Source organism: Podarcis tiliguerta (assembly GCF_965153285.1).
Source record: "Podarcis tiliguerta genome assembly, chromosome: 4".
NCBI classification, from domain to species: Eukaryota; Metazoa; Chordata; class Lepidosauria; order Squamata; family Lacertidae; genus Podarcis; species Podarcis tiliguerta.
The window spans coordinates 68,135,751-68,157,066 of NC_139537.1; the positions used below are offsets into that span (position 1 = coordinate 68,135,751).

The 21,316-nt window shown below is 39.6% G+C and overlaps 1 protein-coding gene across 1 annotated transcript in view; it reads left to right on the forward strand.

Moving 5' to 3' along the window:
* The window catches only part of PRKX (protein kinase cAMP-dependent X-linked catalytic subunit), a 57,211-nt gene that overhangs the window by 21,840 nt on the left and 14,055 nt on the right, over window positions 1–21,316 (forward strand). Inside the window, exons 2-3 of the mRNA XM_083438026.1 lie at window positions 10,015–10,183; window positions 12,874–13,137. Coding sequence (XP_083294152.1) covers window positions 10,015–10,183; window positions 12,874–13,137 — 433 coding nt within the window. The remainder of the gene's footprint in view (window positions 1–10,014; window positions 10,184–12,873; window positions 13,138–21,316) is intronic.

Below are 21,316 nucleotides of genomic sequence, written 5' to 3' on the forward strand. Positions count from 1 at the left end.
GTATCAACTACAAAATCTCTCTGACACTTTTGAGAAAGGGGGGCCCATTCCTCTATTAGCAGAACCTGCATGGAGGGAAAGATGGGGCCTAGGGAAATAATGGCTTTGCTTTGGCCCCATATAGCCAGAGGCAGAGCAAGGAGGATGCAGTGGGGGTGGTCCACCCCGGGTATCATCCCTGAGGAGGGGTGACATCACTGTGGGCGGTGCTGCCCCTGGGAGGCTAGCCGCCACTGGTGCACCCCTGTGGGCAGCTAGCCCCGCCCAGCATGTGCACCACTCTGGGTGCCGGAGCAGCTAGCTCCGCCACTGCATATAGCAAAGCTCTAGGGTGCAATTAGCCACTGTCTTGTAAGCCTTGGATGTCAGTTGATATAACTGACCCCATATAGCCACTTAGGCAACAAAGACTGTGACTAATCACTCTGCATAAAAGATGGGAAGGGTTTTTAAAAATTCTTTTTGGCTATTAGGCTGGTATTGTTTCTTCCAGGTGGTGGTCTGTGGTCTGGCTTCTGCCAACTTCAGCTGAAGGGCCAGTCTGGATGGGAAAATTGCACCCACGTTAGCATGAATATGAAGTCCACTTTGGTTGAGACTGGGGGTGGTTTCCAGGGTTATGAAGGGATCATACGACCATAAAGTTTTAGGTGACTCATTTGGGGAAACTACTTCACACCTGCCTCCCCTTGCAATGGTCCTTACAGTCCATCAGGCATAGTTTAGGCTTGAGCTTTGAAGTAGTGGGACTACTGACTGCAGCTGACTATCCATGCCACTCTTCCTGGCCTACTGTTTGTGATTAGGTTAGAGCTACACCCTCCACATTTAGTTGAGAATGATGTATGGAATATTATTTGAGTGGTGTGTTCATTTCAGCTATTCGTGCATAGTACATACTTCTTCCTTTTTTTACATTTGCACTGTCTTGTTTGCACAGCACTTTGCCTGATATATCAAAGGGGACTGTGTGATGGCCACTCCTTCCCCCTGCTGTGGCAGTCGCTTCTTCATAGTGTTTGCAGTACATTCTTTTTCTTAGTCTCTCCACGGTTTCCTTTGGCTCTTCATAGTACCATAGCACTGTTAGTCTGTTCCCACCTTTAGAACTATGTGATCACATATGGCCATGTGACTGCATCTGGCATTCCAATGAATGAAGTGAAGCTGATGTTCAAATTTGCATTCCTTTTCTATGTACAGTGGTACCTGAGGTTACATACACTTCAGGTTACATACGCTTCAGGTTACAGACTCCGCTAACCCAGAAAAAGTGTTTCAAGTTAAGAACTTTGCTTCAGGATAAGAAAAGAAATCATGCTCCAGTGGCGTGGCAGCAGCAGGAGGCCCCATTAGCTAAAGTGGTGCTTCAGGTTAAGAACAGTTTCAAGTTAAGAACGGACCTCCGGAACAAATTAAGTACTTAACCCAAGGTACCAATGTACTAGGCTCTTCTGTCGGGACGATTTCCTTGCCCTTTAATGTAGAGCTACCCCAAATCTCCCTTCTTCCTCCTCCTTATTTGGGTGACTATTTTTTTCATTATTGAAGGGGTATGCAAAATTTGCTCCAAGTTTTGGACTGTTTACCATGTTGGGGCAGCAGTTTATTTTGTTTCTATTAGTGTGTAGTGCTGCTAAAAACTTCCATAACCATCCCACTCTACTAGTACACCTTTGAAACATTCAGTCCCCTGAAGTGTAATAGTTTGGCCCTCAAAGGCAGCTCAGTTGGCTCAAGACTGTGCCTGGAAAACAACACCACCTGGTATTTTTCACTGAAAAAAATTGCAGCACTCTTTAAAATTAATAAGGCCCTTCCTCCTCATCTTTAATGTAGGTTCCTAAAGCTAGTAGTAGCTTTTTTAAAAGCACCCCCCCCTCCGTAGTACAACCACAAGAAGATTTTACTCATTAAACACATTTGAACTGAAGTAGACAAACTTGACTACTGAGCTAATGTAAATCTGGATGACAAAGTGACAATTTTGTTGAGCAAAGCATTTTGAGCTGCACTTGTTCAACTTAAGGTGTATCTTTCAGAAGTGCTTTGTGTCTGTTCCACTTCATTGCAGTACAAATTTGTCCATGTTCTTCAAATGTATTTTGGAATCTTAACCCTGAACCATGTGGGTTTTAAAACAGGTGGCAATTATATTATGATTGCATATCCCTGGTTTGTTTGTTTTTTGTAACTTAATGGTTTTACTTCAAATTTGTTTCATTCTTGACAAATTAAGCTGGCTGAAAGATCACTACTGCTTAATATGTTCTGGCTTGAGTGCATATTTCTTGCTGAATTGTGGATCCGGTCAATTTTTTTGGCAGATGTTTTGTTTATATCCAGAACTTGTTGTTATATGAACGAAGGCTAGACACATTGCAATGAGCCAATTCTGAACACTATTATGTAAATAATACTGGCTATCCACGCATCTGAAGTGTTTGAGCAATGAAGGAATTACGTTCCGAGTACATAATTAAATGACGTTGTTAGATATCACTGGAATAGTTGAGAGCTGTCAACATTCAGCAGTTTACAAAGCAAACTGAAAATACCAGTAGTTCCTCATTAAGTACTAAATTAAAATACTTGTGATAGAACTTGTTCCCCATGCTTGTGCTTGATTAAAATGAAGATAAACTTTTATAATATTTTAAGCTTCTTCTTTTTTTAAAAAAAGAGATTAGCTTCCTTATAACACTGGCAAAGCAGAACATTGTTCCCGTATAATACAAAGTGGTTTTTTATTGCTCTTCAACAGTAATAAAAAGCCTTTGTACATTCCAAGACTTGTGTTTGCTTTCTCAAGGACCCAGTTAAGATTATTAGGTCAGATATTCTGAGGTAAAAATAACTATTCTAAGAAAGGATTCTTCTAATACAGATGAGTTCATTGATTTCAGATTTCTAATTCAGTTTTCAGTTCATTGAGCAATTTTTTCAATCTTATGTGCTGTAGACAATTTGTGTAGTGGGAAATCTTTCCAATTTATCACGTTTAGGAGCATATTTCTCTTTAAGGTTCCTGAATGCGGCAACCATATCAATCACATATTTGCAAGCTTATAAGCCCCGATTTATCTGACCCGACATTATGTCCCATTATGTCCCCTTCTAGCAACAAGACACACATACTGTTCATTGAAATTTCGATGTAGGAAGTGAAATGCTAACACTGACTCTAAGCTGGTTGCTGGATAGGAGGTCGGAATGCTTCATCTTAGAGAGAGGAACACAGAAAGAGTTCTCATAATAGGAACCCTGTGGAATGGAGAGAAGCAGTGGAACATAGTTTTCTCTGAATACAAACTCTATAGAAAGGATAGAGTAGGGTATCCTGGATGCAGTGTCACTCTGTTGCAATCCCAACAAGTTAAAAATCCCCAAAGGGGCACGCTCTACCACAGAATTGGTGTGGTTGGTGATGCCAGGCCCCAATGCAAATCATGTTCCAATGAGGAAAATGAAAGCTACCACAAACTTTGGAAAAAGAAATGCAAGGAGACAATAAGGAATGCCAAATAGAATAAGAGAAGCATGAAGACCGCCAACAAAACACTATTTATTTACTCTGTGTTAGCCTGAGAAGAGCTAGGGAGACAGTTGTAGCTTTGAACGATGAGGAAGTCATAGGTGTGCTAAAGCGGATTGCAGAGAAGCTGAATGAATTATTAGCAGCTTTCTTCACAGCAGAAGATGTAGAGCAGATCTGTGCCTGAACTAACATTCTAAGTCTGATCAATTAAAGCAAACCATGGTGAAGTTCTAGAATTGGCAGGCAGTCCAGCTCTCTTTGCTGAGGAGTTAAATGGTGTTGAGAGGGTATCCCAAGGGAAGCACCATACAGAGCAAATTAGAGTAATCCTGTCTTAAAGTTACTAGTGCCAGGACCACGGTGGTTAAGCTGTCTCAGACCAGGAATGGCTGTAGCTGTCTTATCAACCAAAGCTAGCCAAAGGCACTCCTAACCACTAAGGCCACATGGGCTTCAAGTAATAATAACGTTGGGTTCAGGATCACCCCAGACTGTGTACCTGTTCCTTAGTACTAGTAATGCGTGAAAACCTAATTTGGCTTAGTTTATAATGGCAAGTAAGAAACTGCATTCTGACATCCCACAGCACTGTGAACCTTATCAGAGTCTGGCTTCGTAACCATATAACTATGTTATGCAAGACAGTCCCATAGAGATTAGAAATTTGAGTGCTGGGTGGAGGGGGAAGGCAAGGTGAGTAAAAGAAGGCATGCTAAATGCTTTCAGCATCAATGTCTTGCACATTCCTGTGAGCATCAATGCTCTCCACTTAACTAAAATGTTTATAGTATGTTTAAAGCAGCAGTTTATTGCAGCACCCTCTGTAAAAAAATAAAAATGACACTAATGCTTGAGGCTTTCAACAAGCATACAATTAAAATCACAAGTTTTGAAAGGTGTGTGAGGGACCATTGTTGTCTCCTGCTTTGTCATTAAAGTAGCCACTTTGCTGTAGGCAAGTTTAATAACTTCTTGGATGCATTTTCCTCAGAGGAAAATAGGATTGAGTGTAATTGGCTGAAGTCTTCAAGTTAAAACTGAATTCTGTACAAAAGAGTTTGCTTGTTGTATGCTTTTTCTGTGTTAATATTGGCTCAGACACAGACATTTTTTCAGTAGTCAGTATAGCAGTAATAGGTTTGCTTTCAAGACCATGACCTCGTTTGGTCCCTCTCGTCAGGCAGAAGGCTGCTTGGGATGGTTGTGCATTCTTGCATGGCTACTGGCTTCTCTTCCACCCCTAGAGGATAGAAAGCAAGGTGGTGTGCCACGTGTCTGAAATAACCTGTCAAATTGTTTCTGTAGATTTATAAATAGCAAAGCTATTTTTATTTAATAGAAGGGTATTAGAACCTTGCTTGGAGCAAGTATTTCAGTATCCATCATTTAGGAATGCTCTGCTGGAAGGATGGTAATACAGTGGTACCTCAGGTTAAGTACTTCATTCATTCCGGAGGTCCGTTCTTAACCTGAAACTGTTCTTAACCTGAAGCACCACTTTAGCTAATGGGGCATCCTGCTGCCTCCGTACCGCCGGAGCCCGATTTCTGTTCTCATTCTGAAGCAAAGTTCTTAACCCGAGATACTATTTCCGGGTTAGCGGAGTCTGTAACCTGAAGCCGTATGTAACTTGAAGCGTATGTAACCCAAGGTACCACTGTATAACTAGTTGCAAAAGCAAAGCTTCATGCCATGGGACTTGTCACAAACATATTCCTATTATGACCATCCCAGAGGGAAGCAAAGGCTGACATTTCTGGCATCTACCAGTTGATAGAGCATGAGATTCCTAATCTCAGGGTCATGGATTCAAGGCAATGTTAGGCAAAAGATTCCTGCATTGCAGGGTTTGGACTAGATGACCTGTGAGAATCAACCTGTGAGAATTATTGTTTTGCACATTCAGACTCTTGCAAATTAAGAGGCTCACATAAAGTGTCTTGTTTTAGTGTTTCCCAAATCACAGAATCCTATAAACATAGGACTGCTGGCATCATTTGACTTGCACATATATTTCTGCAAATGCTTCTGTAACAAACCTGTGCACTTCCATGCATTTCTCTTAACAGCTTCTTCACACTGCTTTGCTACTATGCAATTATTTTTTTAAAAAGTTTCTACTTAACAATTGGCAGCAGAACTACTATGTTTAAAAAGCTGAACACTTAACTCTTCCACTATTTAAATCTGTAAGGGACTCACAACAGCATAGATCATTGTTTCAGTTGTGTTACTCAGGTACAGTGTTGACCAAATTATTATTTTGTTGCAAGCCCACCGTGAAAACAAGGTTGTTTACTGGTATCTGCATGCAACGTGACAACAGTATTAAGGGATTTAATCACATGTTCAATTTCCCAGGGTAGTTAGATGACATAGTTGAATATGTTAAGAAGCCTTTTCTGAACGCTGTTTATAGTTCTATGTTTAAATCAAAGCACTGTAGCTCAAGCAGGATGTGATAAGCTACTGCTGTCAAATCAGTTTGCATTTAGCAGGCTTTTTCAGTATTCCATGACTTTGCATGGCTATAATTTTCCCGTTTGTTTCTTGACAAGTGTGTTAAATAACTCTTTAGCAGTTCTGCATAGAGGGAGATACATTTGTGTGGTCCTGATTTTTATGTAGGTGTGAGGAAGGCCACACACCCCTTCATGATGATCTGTCAAGGGTGTAGATTGCATGCCCATGATGGAATGGGCTGAAACCAATGATGGAGGCAAAAGTATGCAGTGCCCCTGTCTTCTCTCTGCCACCCCAATTTCTCTGTGACACCCCTTTTTCCTAGCTACCAACACAAAGCTAGACCAAGGGCAACATTTTCTCCCTGGGACCTTAGATTGTACACCTCTGTTTTAATGCATAATAACTTATTTCTTGGGAGTAGATGATATATAGACAACTGTTTTATCATGCATGCATTGTACTTCATTGAAAACCATTTTAAAAGTATATAATTGAGAGAAGCAAGCTAAAAAAATTAAGCATGTAGATTCATATAGCAAATCTATCTAAGTTGCATAGCAGGAAATCTTCACCTCAGGATCAGTTTGTGGCGAGATTCTGTTTAATCTTTTAAGTTGACGAGTCTTAATCAGAGTTATGATTTGACTTCATAGGGTGGAGCTTTCCACTTGGGGCTGAAAATGCCCCAAGAATTAAGCTCTTATCCATCTGTCTGTGCAGCTTCACATAGATGTTCCCCCTCTATGTACTTGCATTATAGCTATGGGTAACTGATGACGCTGTATTTTTAAGAATTAATATGTGGGTGGGGTGGAAGATGAATGTGCCCTTTTTAACCTTGATGTTTGCCTCAGGGAAGCTTCTGCTTTCAGCTTCTGTCCTAATTAATTTGAATTACCTTATTTTAGAGAACAGGATTTTGATGTGCTTCAGAAGAGTATAATCACTAGTTTAAATCTTGCGTTCAGCATTAATACATTTTTTTAAAAAGTATTAAAGATCTCACTCTGTGTATTCATAAAAATACAGTATGGCAAGTGTAAAACAAAGAAACTTCCTAATGAGGTAAACAATGGTGTAATAATTTGCTGCTGTATTCTCAGGAAGTACATTATATGACATCCCCTGGCATTTTGTGTTATAGTGAGTGCTATAAGTACAGAATACATCCATAATTTCCTATGAATTTATTTTCAGACCAAGACTTTTGTCCTCTGTCTATTCCATCTATTTTAGGGTTTCCAAAAGTGGTTGATATTGACTCCCTGGGGACAGTGGGACTAGGCAGGGGATGAAATGGGGGTGGAGTGTTAAAAAGGGCAGGGGGTAAAAAAGAAGTATACTGTGAAAATTTTAATTAGGAACTAAGAGCCTTGGAAATAGAGGGCAAGGGCATGTACAAAAGGAACCTCTATCTTCTATCTCATTAGGGAAGATGAAAAATATGGTATCATTATTTTCACTTGTTTTACCTCCATATATATGTGTATGTAAAACACGCACATTTTTATTGGTGATTGGTGATTAATAAATGTTGATTATAGATAGAAGGATAGATAGATATTTCTTGACTATTTCATGTACATTCCTAAGAATTTGGGTTGAGGTTGATGACAACTTTACAAGCTCAACAATGGGTCATTGAGTCTAAGAAGTTTGGGAAGCCAGAACTAGGCTTTATTTCCGACACATTGCTACAATCCAAGAAAAGAGATGTCAGTATTTATTTATTTTATTAAATTTTTATACCACCCTTCATCCAAAAATCACAGGGCAGTTTACAGCATAAAAGTACAAAATGTAAATACAAAAGAGGGCAACATAATAAAAACAAGCAAACAGAAAAACCAAAAGAACAATTCCACAAACACATTTAAGAGTCCATAGATTGTTTAATCAGTCAAAGGCCTGATTATGGAGGAATGTTTTCTGCCTGATGCCAGAGCTGGGTGCTGAATCATTTAATGTGATCAGGTTTCTGCACAGAGCAGCTTGTCTGTGGCTCCACTTAAACCACCACTACATTGCTATTTGTATGAATCAGGGTTTACTCTGCTCATAACTAGAAAACATACCTCATTGTGATATGGACTCTCAAGTGCTTTTAAATTAGAATGCTTAGATCTTGCCTGCTTTGCTCCTAGTTTGGTTTTGTACCTCTTCAACTGATAACCTTATCCTTGGTATTAAGTGCTCTGTAGACAGCTAGCTTTTTTCAAATGGAATGCATCTCACTTCAGAAGCATGCCTCTTGAGTTTCTTAGCTAGCGAAAGATAGTCATGGGCTGCTCTGTGTTTATAACAGTGTGCTGCTCATCTACTCAAATGCTTACTAACTAAATCCAACTGCAGATTTTCTTTGTCTCTCTGTGTGTCTTTTTAATGCTGGTGTACAGAAGCTGTTCCATCTGCTCCTCCTTAAATTAATTGGATTTGTTGAGAGAATTGTGAAGAAAGTGAAAAATAACCAAGGGATATTGCCCTGCAAGCGATACTGAGGGTGGATATCCAAACTATGGGCAATATATGTTTGACATGGAAAATAATAGTCTGAGGACTGTGAAGAGGGTTATGGCAGCTTGGCTCCCCAAATGCATTGTTCAGCTGCCACTAGGGCCAGACCATAGCAGCTCAGTGAGGAATTAACATCTGGCTGTTGGCCCATCTTGCAGCAATAAGAGCATAGGAAAAGCCTGCTGGATTAGCCAGTGGTCCACCTAGTCCAGCATGCTTTCCTCGCAAAAGCCAACCAGATTCCTGTGTGAGGCTCACAAGCAGCACCTGAGCTCAGCAGCATACTTTCCACTGGTGGTTCCCAGCAGCTCATATTCATGCTGCCTCCAACAGTGGAGGTAATTCCAGGCTGCTGAGTGGCAGTTGGACTGGGAGGAAAGCTTTTACATGCATTTGCCCTGCATTGCTAACAGTTGTGCTACTAGCTATTTCATTGTGTTTTAGATATTTTGTAAGCTGCTGCAAGGACCTCAGTTAACAAGCAGGATATAAATATTCAAATGCACAATGTCTTGCAATGCTTTTTTTCATTTTCATCAGACTCCACAAAATGCTTAATTCCAGATAGATAATACAAAATATATGCAATGTGCAACTTTACTCTGAGCAGCAATTTCTAGAGTGAGGGAGAAAACATTTATCTCTTCTCATTTCCGATCCCTCCCTGCTGCTACAACACTCCTCCCTGTACAGAAAGAGGAACACAGATTTTTCTGCAGACAAAGCCACCCTGTGTGCTTGTCAGCATGCTGATAACTAGCCTGACCAGAGAGAAAGTTAAAAAGCACTTCAGGTACCTCTTCTTAGTATGAACAGCAAGCAAGAGAAATATGGTTATATACATTCTAGCTATTATAGAGGTCTATTGCTCACAAACCCAGCATTTAAAATGCCTCAACATCTCCAAGGAAGACTAGGAATGAGTCCTGTCAAAAACCCTGGAGAGCTGCTACCAATATGTATAAATTGGGGGTATAGCCAACTTAGTCCCTTCCAGATGTTTTGGACTATATCGGCCCCAGTCAGTACAGCCAATAACCATGGGTGATGGGAGATATAGTCCACAACATCTGATGGTCTACTTGTCTACTCCTGATGTGGATGCACCAGTGGTCTAACTTGGTATACGGTAGCTTCTTAGGTATCTGATAAGCTCACATCCATTCACAAACCCAAAATCTAGGGAAGGGCACTGATCAGTAGAGGTATCTGAAGGAAGGGCTGTAGCCACTGTTGATGGAGGAGGGGGGGGGGTTAAAGAGTTCTTTGCCTTGATTTCTGTAGACGTGAGGGAGTAGGTGGAGCTGACTGTTTAGCCTGTTCCCTGTTAAAATTGTCATGAAGTATTTAGGATTAGAAGGGCCAAAGCTATGAAGGAATATATAATGCCTACCACTTGCTTTTATATTGATTTCTTGCATTTGTACATTCCTTATACATCTTAACTGCAAGATAATGTTCTTTGCAACTGACACATTTTGCTCTTTAATTTTCAGGGACAGGTACTTTTGGGCGGGTTCATCTGGTGAAAGAGAAATCGGCCAAATGCTACTTTGCGTTGAAAGTAATGAGCATTCCAGATGTCATTCGACTAAAACAAGAACAGCATGTGCACAATGAAAAAGCGGTCTTGAAAGAAGTGAATCATCCATTTCTGATCAGATTGTAAGCTCTCTTCTCTCCCACTCCCCCCCCCCCCCTTTTATAGCTTTTGTGGCATAATGTTCAATTCTAGCATTCAATCTCTCGTCAGTCTTTTGGGTGGCAAATGCTACACTTGCTTTATCCTTCTTTTGAAGAAATACTTTAAACAATATTGTGTTCATATTTTTTAAAGGGGGGAGATAATCTAGAAAAGCTAGGAAACAAGATGAAGAACTGCTCCTTGGAACATGCACAACATGATGTAGTAGTCGTTCCTGCCTGTTGTGTGCTTGATTCCACTTCAGAATGTTCCATTGTCTTTTTACTAAGGCGCAAGTCCTCACAAACTGCACCAACAGCTGTCGTGGTTAAGCAAGCTAGCAAACGAAAACTATAGTAGGGCGGAAATATGCCATAGCTGGTGACGTATTAATGGAAGCTGCCACCCTTCAAATTAGGGTGATTCCTATAGCTATTAACGATGTGGTCTTGTATGCTAATTATTCAAATACGTCTACTACTACAGTGTTCCAGAGATCCCTCAACCTTCTTGAACGTATTTTGGGGGTGGGGGGGTGAACAGAGTGCTGCAGAAAGAAGGGGGAATCAGTGCATTCAAGGCAGAATTTTATTCATCTCTCACAGTCTTTGATGCATCTCTGACAAATCATAAGCTTATTTTTGGTCATGCATCCCTATATGTTCTTTCATGTGCTTAATAGAGCAACCTAAGAGTTGTTGATAGCCTTCATTGGCAAAGAAAGGACTTTGGTTCTACCCTGACCCCAGAGGAAATGTGGCAGCAGTCCATGGAGGACTTTAATATTGACCATTGCACTTGCTGGTGGTACAGTACATTTAACATGCCACTCTGTTTCCCTGTGTTTGAAAACTGCATGAAATCTGATCCCTGTGTATATGCTTCATTGCTTGTTTTGAATATCTTGTGGTAAAGGGTGGAGTAATGCATGCCACCGGAAATGTCAGCATTTCACTGAAAACTGATAGGAACAGAAGGGGTGTGGGTACGTATTGCAAAAGTAATTTCGACATAGCAAGATTGCTTCCTGATAAGGCAAAGAGGAGGAAGAGAATACAAAGCAAACCCAGTTAAAATGAAAAGTCCTGTCCAGTGTTCAAGTAAAGACTCCAAAGTTAATTAAACCAGGGGGAAATGAACACATTAATTCTGAGCTCACCACAACTAGTTTTTCATGACAACCTGTTAAGCAATTATGGGCGAAAGAGTTTTGAAAGAGGTAGAGTGGCAAGAGAAAACATAAAACAGAGAAGCACCTGATGACTGAAGAGTTATAGGATTGTTTCTAGTGGACAGCTTTGTGCTAGCAGAAAGCACATCCACTAGGAACCTCAAGCAAACAGAACTCATACCAGATGGTGCTTCCTGTTTTTACTCATTCCCTTTACCCATTATAGCTGCTGCACCCCTGAAAAACTGTTCCTGAAGATTGGGAGACCCTCAAACAAAAGATTAGGGTAGAGCACAAAGCGCTACCATAGGTAGGTAGGACCAGCAAAAAAAGGTGTGTCCTACCTTGCGCTTTATGCTAGCCAAAAGCGGATATAACCTGTATCGGGTGCATTGAACCTGTATCTGCTTGCTTTCTCTCCCCTCCCAGTATATAGCTTTTTATTTATAGGTCAATAAGTTTCCCAGGTTAAACAGCAGCAAGGATGAAAATTACTCCTTAATTAACAAAGTATAGAAATTCCTCAGGCCAGAAAAATAAAAATAAATGATCTTTTCTCAATGCAATCTACTACTAATAATAATCCAGTTCCAAGTGTTTGCATGAAGCCTTACAAAACAAATTTCGGGATGGCTACACAAGAAGGATAAAAGCAAATCTAAAAACAGATAGAGTAAAACAGTTTGATAGACTAATGTATATAAGCAACATAAAAACAAGTCACAAATAAAAAAATACAATTTAGATCTAGAGCAGATTATAATGAAATGTTAGAGGAAAGAAACGTGCATTGTCTGGGTGTTGTGACTGAAATGCCCCTTCTGCTGTATCTGCTGCTTTTGCTGCTGCTGCTGCTGCTGCTTGTTACTGTTTTGTTTTGTTTTTACTTTTACTTTTACTTTACTTTTATATGCCATTTATTTGCCAAAATGGCTTAAAAGCAGTATACAACTACATGATCAATTCCTTAGCAATGACACCTGAAGAATGGCCTCAAAATTCCTTAGCAGTCTGTTACTTTTATGTCTTTCCCCTGTTTATACTGGTGGTGGCACTTCATTTGTGATGCCAAAATGCACAGGTGATTAACCCATTGCTGTAATTCAATCCTGTCTAAACCAACTGAGAATATTCACAGAGCTGCCATGTGCCACGTTTTCCCCCAAATCCCCCAGCTGCTTTTTGCTGTGGCGCTGTGGAGCTTCTCTTCCATTTTGAGCTATGATGCATCTATCAACCCACAGGAGCTCCATGAGTCAATTGAGGTCTAGTGTCGGGACCTCCACAAAAGCCAAAAATATCTTGAGGGGTTTCAGGCCTTGGGTGGCAGAACAGTTTCTCATGACCACACTGCTGAGCTTGTGCTTCACTACATCTTCTGTTTTGAATATTGGAAGTTCTTCATTCATATTTCGAACCCTTAAAAAACAAATCATTTTATGCTTTTCTGACAAGTTGTTCTCTTAGTATTTTTTTAAACATGTATCTCTTTCATTGCAGATTTTGGACTTACCATGATGAACGCTTTCTATATATGCTGATGGAATATGTACCTGGGGGTGAACTTTTTAGTTATCTGCGCAACATGGGACGCTTTAATAACAGCACTGGACTGTTTTACTCTGCAGAGATTATTTGTGCAATAGAATATCTTCACTCAAAAGAAATTGTTTACAGAGACTTAAAGCCTGAAAATATTTTATTAGACAAAGAGGGGCATATAAAACTCACCGATTTTGGATTTGCTAAAAAGCTGGTTGATAGGTAAGCTCTTTTTTTAACTGAAATTTTATTTTACTTTATTATTTTTGGGGGGTATGCAAGTATGATGGGAAGAGGACAGAGAATGAAATTTTGAACATGACTAGTGGTACCAACCATGATTAACATTTTCAGTTTTTAGTTTGTTTGGTTAACTGCTATACATACATGCAACATGCATTAAAACATATGTATTTATATTTATTAAGAAGGTTTCACATAGCCTGCGGAAGATGACAAAGTAGGCTCCAACAGACCTTCTGCGACAGAGCATTCAATTATCAGGGTACCACTAGATTAACATGTCTTGCAAATCCTCAGAGATTTTCTTAATTTTATATTTTTAAAAATAAATAAATTATATACTACACTTTCTGCTAAAGGAGCAGAGGTTAGTAAGCACATCTGTGATACAACAATTAAAATTAAAATGTATTTAAAAACATAAACATCTAAAAGCAATAAGCACAATAAATAATTAGATGGATGAGGTATTATTATTATTATTATTAATCACAGTTTTCTAGGCTTCCCTTCAAGTTCACATATCTTACCTGGCAATAGGATCTTTCCCTACAATGTTAAAGAATTGTTGGCTCTCAGGGTACATATTACTGTATTAAATAGAGCACTGGTCAGATTTAAGATGTTGATATAAACTGGTACCTTCTCCTCATGTTGTGGAAATCATGCCTTGGTTCTTGTTGTTATTATTTATTATTACTATTATTATTATTCCTGAAATCCAAAAATACTTCTATCCCCCTCTAAAAACTTCTAATGCACAGGCCAAATATATTTGTATGTATATGAAAACAGCAATTATTGTAATTTGTGGGTGAATAAGTAGTAGTTTTGAACAAATTATGAGGGAATATGAAAGGGAGACAAAAGAGACTGCAGTTCAAAAACAGTGTAAGTATACACAAGATAGGTAGCTGTTTCATTTTGTGCTTACAACTCACCCCCACCACTGTTTTATGTAACAGGAAAACATCTGAATATCTGTACTGCCTTCTGTAAATATCCACTCAGTATAAATACCCCTCTTGTGAAGGTTATCCTGAGACCCATGTGTGTGTGTAATCGCCACACTGTCCAGCTCACCTCTTGTGAGCTCATGTGCTTTAATGTATACTTTCCCTTCACCCTAAAAATCTGTAGAAGAACAGAAGCTCTCCCTGATCTCCAAAATTAGTATGAGAGACTTGGGAAAACAGCAAAATGAATTGCTGTCTCCCAAACCCCTCTAAGCCTTCCTCTCCAGGTCAAGGTTGGGGGAAGGGGTGATGAGCTTCCCCTCACAATCATGTTGGGTCACAAATGTCTCAGATGCTTAGAGAAACATTGCAGAAGACCAGCACCTTTCTACCCTTCCTTGGTGAGAAAAATACAGCTTTGCTCTCCAGGCCCCTCCATTAACTTCTATGGATGCAGGTTAAAAATATTAATTGACCAACAATTATTGCTAAAGCTTAGTGAAATTGGCTCACTTAATTTAATACCTTAAATATGCAGTCCTACCAAAGCTACAAGTTTTTCAGCCTTGCTTCTTTCCCTGCTACTGAAATCAGTCAGTGTAAAGTGCTCTTTCTTATTCGTATTCTGGATAAGGCAGTGTGCATATGATTCCAGGTTATCTCCTATCCAGACAGTACGGTGCATATATTTGGCAGTAGCTTGTCCTAAAAACATGACATGAAATCTAGATGTTCGAAATCTAGATGTTTTTCAGTCTGATTCGTTAGGCAAAAAAATGATATCTAGCTCTTTAAATTTTTAACTAGCATTCTTTTTTATGGAGGAATGATTGGTATTGCAATGCTAAGCTAGATGGAATGAGAAAGAAAAAGGTTTACATACTGCAAATTACTGACAATCTTTTGCAGTTATTTGGGAAATATATGTTGCAACAGAGTGGTTTGATCTGTGTTCTCTTGTTTGTTTGCATCTCTGAAGTTGGCCTTGCAACTGCAGAGAGTTTTAATGTTTGTTTTTAACTGTTGTGCAGAAGTCACAACTTGTCGTCAGCTTCCTGGAATGTTTGCATTCGGATTTTCAAAGTATTTTGTATAAGCATGGAAAAAAATTGCTCTGTCTTCCATAGAAAGTTGTGTTGGTGCTGGTTACAATATTACTTTTAGTAGTGATGAGCAGATTGTGCCTTCATTAGGAAGTCAGTTTTACTGTTGAATCCAATGCATACCAAACAAGGCTTGTAAAATATCATCAGGTTGCAGGTAGCCAGATTGTGAGTCAACTTGTACTCCAGAAATAAATGAAGATTGCCTCTGTATCCTAATGAGGAGGCAGAAAGCCTTCGTTAGATAGATATTTTTAAAAGTAAAATACTATACAGGTATTAATCTATACCCAGTTACATTTGAGGACAAGCATTGCTTACAAAAGGTCTGGTTAGAGATAGAGGATATGAAGCTGTTGGCTGTGATCCACCCAGAGTCGAACATTTATAACCCTCCCCCCCCCCTAAGAGTTAAGTGCATTCTTTAATCAATGGGATTTACAAGGGCTTAATGTTTGGCTGGATCACAGCATTTGTGGGATGTTGACAATGCATGTATGCTCCCCAGTATTACATTTAAAATGTAAATGCAGCAGTACCTCAATTTACAAACTTAATCCATTCTAGGAGTCCGTTCCTAAACTGAAACAGTTCTTAAACCAAGGTGTGCTTTCCCATATGAGGCCTCCTGCCCCCAGTGGCCTTCCACCATTTGGATTCCGCTCTTAGACCGAGGAAAAGTTCTCAAACTGGGACACTATTTCCGAGTTTGTAAACCAATCATTCTTAAACCGGACTCTTCTTAAACCGAGGTACCACTGTAGTCCATAACTCCTCATCCCATACTCTATAAGGTGTTTTGTCTCCCATGTATCATCAGTGAGCTTAGAAGTATACCATCTCACAAGGGAAGATCTAAAGTAAGATACTGGGCGTTTAAGTTTACTTGCAAGTTTACCTTCAGTTCTTCCAGGAGAAGGTGAGCATTACAGACATACTTACCTAAAAGGCAGACTGCCCACCATTACTGGTCCTCTTCAGCTTCATGAGGCTGCTGGAGAGAACTCTTATAAGACTACCCTGTCCTCACAGTGGCCAGCCACATGCTTATGGAAAGCACAATAGGAGAACCAGAGTTCAGTAGTACTTGTGATTCCCAGAAACTGGTATTCAAAGGCATCCTTCATCCAACAGTGGAGGTGGAACATAGCCGCCATGGCTAGTAGCTTTTGAAAACCTTGTTTATATATTTAAAAATACTTGCATGCTGAAATTTCATTTTTTGAAAAAATCAAAACAGTTTACAACAACGGTTATGCAATTAAAAAACCACACAAAAAAGGTCATCAGCTTACTATTATGGGAAACGTTTATCTCAATTTTCTGTATCAGCCTGGCAGTAGAGAAAAGTTTTCAGCAGAAGTCTAAAGGTTAATATGGAAAGTTGCTGCTGAATCTGTATTGGAAGAGCATTCCATGAAAGTGGACCACTAGCATTGAAAGCTGGATTTTGCGTTGAGGTCAAATGAGCCTCACCAATTCAAGTAAAGCTCCTACAAATGATCTCATTGATTCAGCTGGGATATAGTGCCTATGTGCAAGGATTCTTCAGCAGCCCAAAATGTTATGGAAACTGCTACTTGAAAGCAGAAATTTTGAAAATGACTTCTGTAGCTTTTAGTTTGAATGTTAATACAATCTTGATTGGAGACTATATTGAACTGAAGGTACAGTGTGAAAGTTCTACACCTGTGGTCCACATTCTTGCCCACCCCCCCACCAGAGCTGAGTGTTTTCATAGCCCTCTGGTGAGAGCAAGGAGAGGACCCCTAGCTTTCTTCTGCAGCTTGGTGCTGGGAAAGGGAACCTCCTGTGGAAGCACAAAGTCAGGCAGTGGAGCGAAATGGAAGGCTTGCTGTAATACAACTGAAAATAGAAATAAATCTATTTTAGACCTATGTGAGAAAGAGCCACCAACTATTAGGTTGTGTGTGTGTGTTAAGTAAAATCATTGCTCATTATTACAAGGTCAAGCTCCTGGATAATCTGCCTTGTTGTCTTATCCTTTGTGCAACAGTCATGACTCAGTGTCTCTTGGGCATCTTTCGTCTTTATGCTTAGTGTGATTTACTGGGGATCTGAGGGGGATTAAGTAGGAGGGCAGATGACTACAGAGCAGTTGGTGCTTGATTCATGCTGATAACAGATTGCGGTGTGTGTGTGTGTTTTTAAGGTTATGAGTGCCACAGTGTTTACAGAAGCAAAGGCGACTTTACTCTCTGGGTGAAATGCCATCCAGCAGATAGGCCCTAGGTTATGAATGGCCTGTCAAAAGCTAAGCTGCCTCTCTACCTGGAGGCTGAAACCATCCCCTTCTCACTGTGATAGTTGCCTGTTGCTGTGCAGAACACAGTTGCAGTCTTCCATATATTTTCATGAAAGTAAACCCACTAAACACAGAGAGACAGGGTTATTAGGTGAACAAGCCAATGATTGCTCTATTAATCATTGATGGTTGAGACACTGGCTGAAGATTGATAGAACACAGAAAGGGCCTGTGACACATTCACAACACTGTAAGCCCACCTTGGCAACAGATGTGACCAAGTCTTGCTCACCGCCGCCACTTCTACAAATGGGAAAAGTTCACAAGGTATTATTTCCCTGTGATCCAAGCCTTGCAGTGCTGACTTCCCAGCATCTGGCCGTGAGAATGGACTGGATATGGGACAGTTCATTTAATCCATATAAGGCTCAGATAAGGCCAGCTAGCAGGTTTTGTGACTTGCAGTAGTGGCTTCAGCTGATGCAGAGCATAGTATCCTCATGGGGTTGGATTGCAGAGAGCACATTGCACCTGTTAATTGGCTCCCCGTGCATGCACACACATGCCTGCCTATGAACTGCTTGTGTACTAAATCCTGCAGATACTATCACCTCTCTGATTTTACATTGCAGGATTTAAAAGCTAGCTGATTCTTGACTGTAGATGAAGATATGTGGGGGTTCACATTTCCGTTTCCCCTCCTTGACATGGCAAGTGTTTTAGCATCCTTGGGCAAAAAGGATGAGAGGGTACTCCAGCTCATCCTCTGCAGAGGAAGATAGTGGGTTGGGGATTGTGCCTATAGTTGCATGGGGCTTCAGAGGGCTCAGTGCAAATATGAAAAGGACTCCTCTCCCCTTTCCAGCTGCAAGCTACAGAGGAAGGATGCGGCTGGAAGTTTTAGTAACAGAGGGTGCAGAACATCTTAATGGGACAGCACAGAAACAACTCTGTTCCCCTCCTGCAGCTCCAAAAGTTTGGGCTGAAGAGGAGAGCAAGGCATAGTCCCTTCTTCCAGTGGAGGTCCAGCACAAGGCTACAGACTAAGGAAGCAATGCTCTGTACATTAACTTGGGAGAACGCCCCACTGGACACCATGGGAGTAATGTTTGAATAGACTTGTAGTCAAAACCTGTGGACCCTTGAAGATGGATGTGCTTAATGACTGCCTTGGATTAAAGAAAAATATATCCTAGAGACTTGCTAAGTTCAGGCTTTGAAGCTATATTTAAGTGCTGCAAGACTGCTTTGTTTTATTTGGCATGCTTTTTTGGGGGAGGGGGGTGTTAAGCAGTGATAGGGCAATTTTAATCCTGATAATCTATTCTGATGTTTAATATTTTATTGATCTATTGAGTTTTGAATTTAGTGTTGCTATTGGGCTGAAGTTCTTAGGAAGGAGGTAAAAAAAAATCCAATAAGAGGGATTTTTCGTTTTTTCAAAGGTAAATAACATGAGGAAACAATGTATCATAAATTCAGAACACTTCATTCCTTCTAATGTGAATATACAGTTTTCCAGGATGGATGGATTTTAAGTGAAGCGTGGTTTATATCCAGATTTAAATTGCCAAGTAAAAAATTCTCATCTAAATACTGTACTTGATTTAAATCATTTTTTGTTTTTGTTTTTGCAATATCCTTATTTTATTGGAAGCATGTTACTAGCCAGTTGCTGGAATAACTAAAACATGGTTGTTTGTAAATAAATATAGCCTAAGTACAGACATTTTTTAAAAAAATTCAGGAAGCATTTTAAGTAAACTTTCCTGGATTATGGTTAATTTTAACTCATTTTTAATCTTTTGCATCTCTTTTATAACTTTTTGGTACACAGCTTAGAAACTACAGTAGTAAGCAATAAATAAATTGTTGAAGTAAGTAAATGCAATCTTAGAAGTAGGCTTGAAAACCTTTGGTAAAGCATCCTGCATGAATTGCAGAATTATTGCCTCAAAAAAAAAAGAAGAAAAAAAAGAGATTGGGTATACTTGGTCTTTGGTTTAGTACACTCAGAAATATTAAGTGTGATTGCTCATTGGGACAGCTTATAACCCTTATATTAAACTGGGATAAGTTCCTATAGAAAACTTGGAATGATAGAGTGCATTATCCTCTGGGACCTCTAACCTAGCTGCTGTGTAGCATATAAGAGAGTTTTAAATCCAGGGTTGTTTCTAGCTTCAAATAAGTATTTTAAACGGATTAGTGATTGGCCCTTGGCTACTTTTTGCAATGGAGAATGTTTTTTATGCAGCATGTGTTTGATCTCTAAAACTTTTAAAAAGGAGCTTGCCTTGTATAAATTCGCACGGTCCACTTACATTGTGACAAAAGTCTTAATATGCATAGTGTATTTATTGGCAGCTGTGATCGGTCGAGTAGATCTTGTAGATGACAGATTACTATAACAGTGTCAGTAAGAATAGGTAGCCAATGTAAATACTCTCCAGATGCTGTTGGACTACAACTCCCATCAACCCTGACCAGTGTCCATGCTGACTATGGCTGATGGGATGTGGAGTCCCAGCAACATCCAGAACACACCATATTGTCCATCCCTGCAGCTCTTATTAAAGTATGCTACCCAGTGTACAAGCATTAGTGCTGCTATGATTTCCTGTTTTCAAAAGTTGATTTTGAACTTCATATTGAAGAGTGATATTAAGTTCAAATGTGCAGAAGTTGATAAACTTCTAGTCAGGAGTTGATGTTGTGCCTTAAAAAGGCAGACTTGATCATTATCCTTCTCATAAAGGAGGAAGAGGAGACCCACCATAGAGTATATAGATGGTCTTTTCAAAATCTGTCAGTTATCTAGATCAGGGAGCTTCCTGGAGTTTGGTCAGACAAGCTCAAGGATTTCACAGATCCTTGTTCACAATTTCCCTGAGCTTCCTTGGGGTTTTCCTTGGTTCCCTATAGCATTAAAATTATCCTTGTTTGCACAACTCCAGTGTAAATTACTTCTGTCTGGGACTAAAGTAAATTGAATCTACCAGCAGAGAAATGCCCTCAAAATGTTTGATTGGCTTTTCTATTCCAGTAAAAGATTCTCCCTCATTAAAACAGACACGTGTGCCTAAAAAGCAGCTTTGTAAGTGGATTTGCAGAATCTTGGTGTATATTTTGAAGTGGAGAATAACATCAGGTGTGCAGTTAGGCTCATTTTGTCATTCATTCACTCACTGTCAACGGGACACATTCCTATTCCATACTAGATAGTTACAAATATGGCTACATCATTGATTAAGATAGTTATCATAAATATATTTTCTTCTTGTGCTAAGTCGAGGTCTTCTCTCTTTTTTGTAAATTTTGTTCAAAATACCTAGCTTAACCTATTCAATACTTACTAGTACAGCAATAGGTTAGGAACCTGATTGGACAGAATGGTCCGGTGGCCAAAATCCCTGGGATAAAATCAGTACCATTTGGTTCTGGGTACACTGTTATCCCTGAGCTGTGACCAAGCATTTGTGGCCATTTTGCTTAAGCCTCCTACTTCAGGTGAGAAATTGGAGTTCTGCTCCACTTAGTCTGTGAGAGTTACTGCTCAGTTGCTTTCAGTGTGGAGTATAAACATTTAGGAGGAAATTCTAATTGTATTCACTAAGTATTAACTTCATTTATCTATCTTTTTGTAATCTGTAATATATTCTCATCCATAACAATACCAAGGTGGTTTACAACCTTTAAAAAAACCAAATAAACAAAAATGTTAAACTAATATAAGCAGCATTACAATAAATACAAATAACTATAAATTCAGTAACCAGAACAGTTCTCAGAGCCTCATCAATTTTATAAGAGGTTATGCCATTTATATGGTA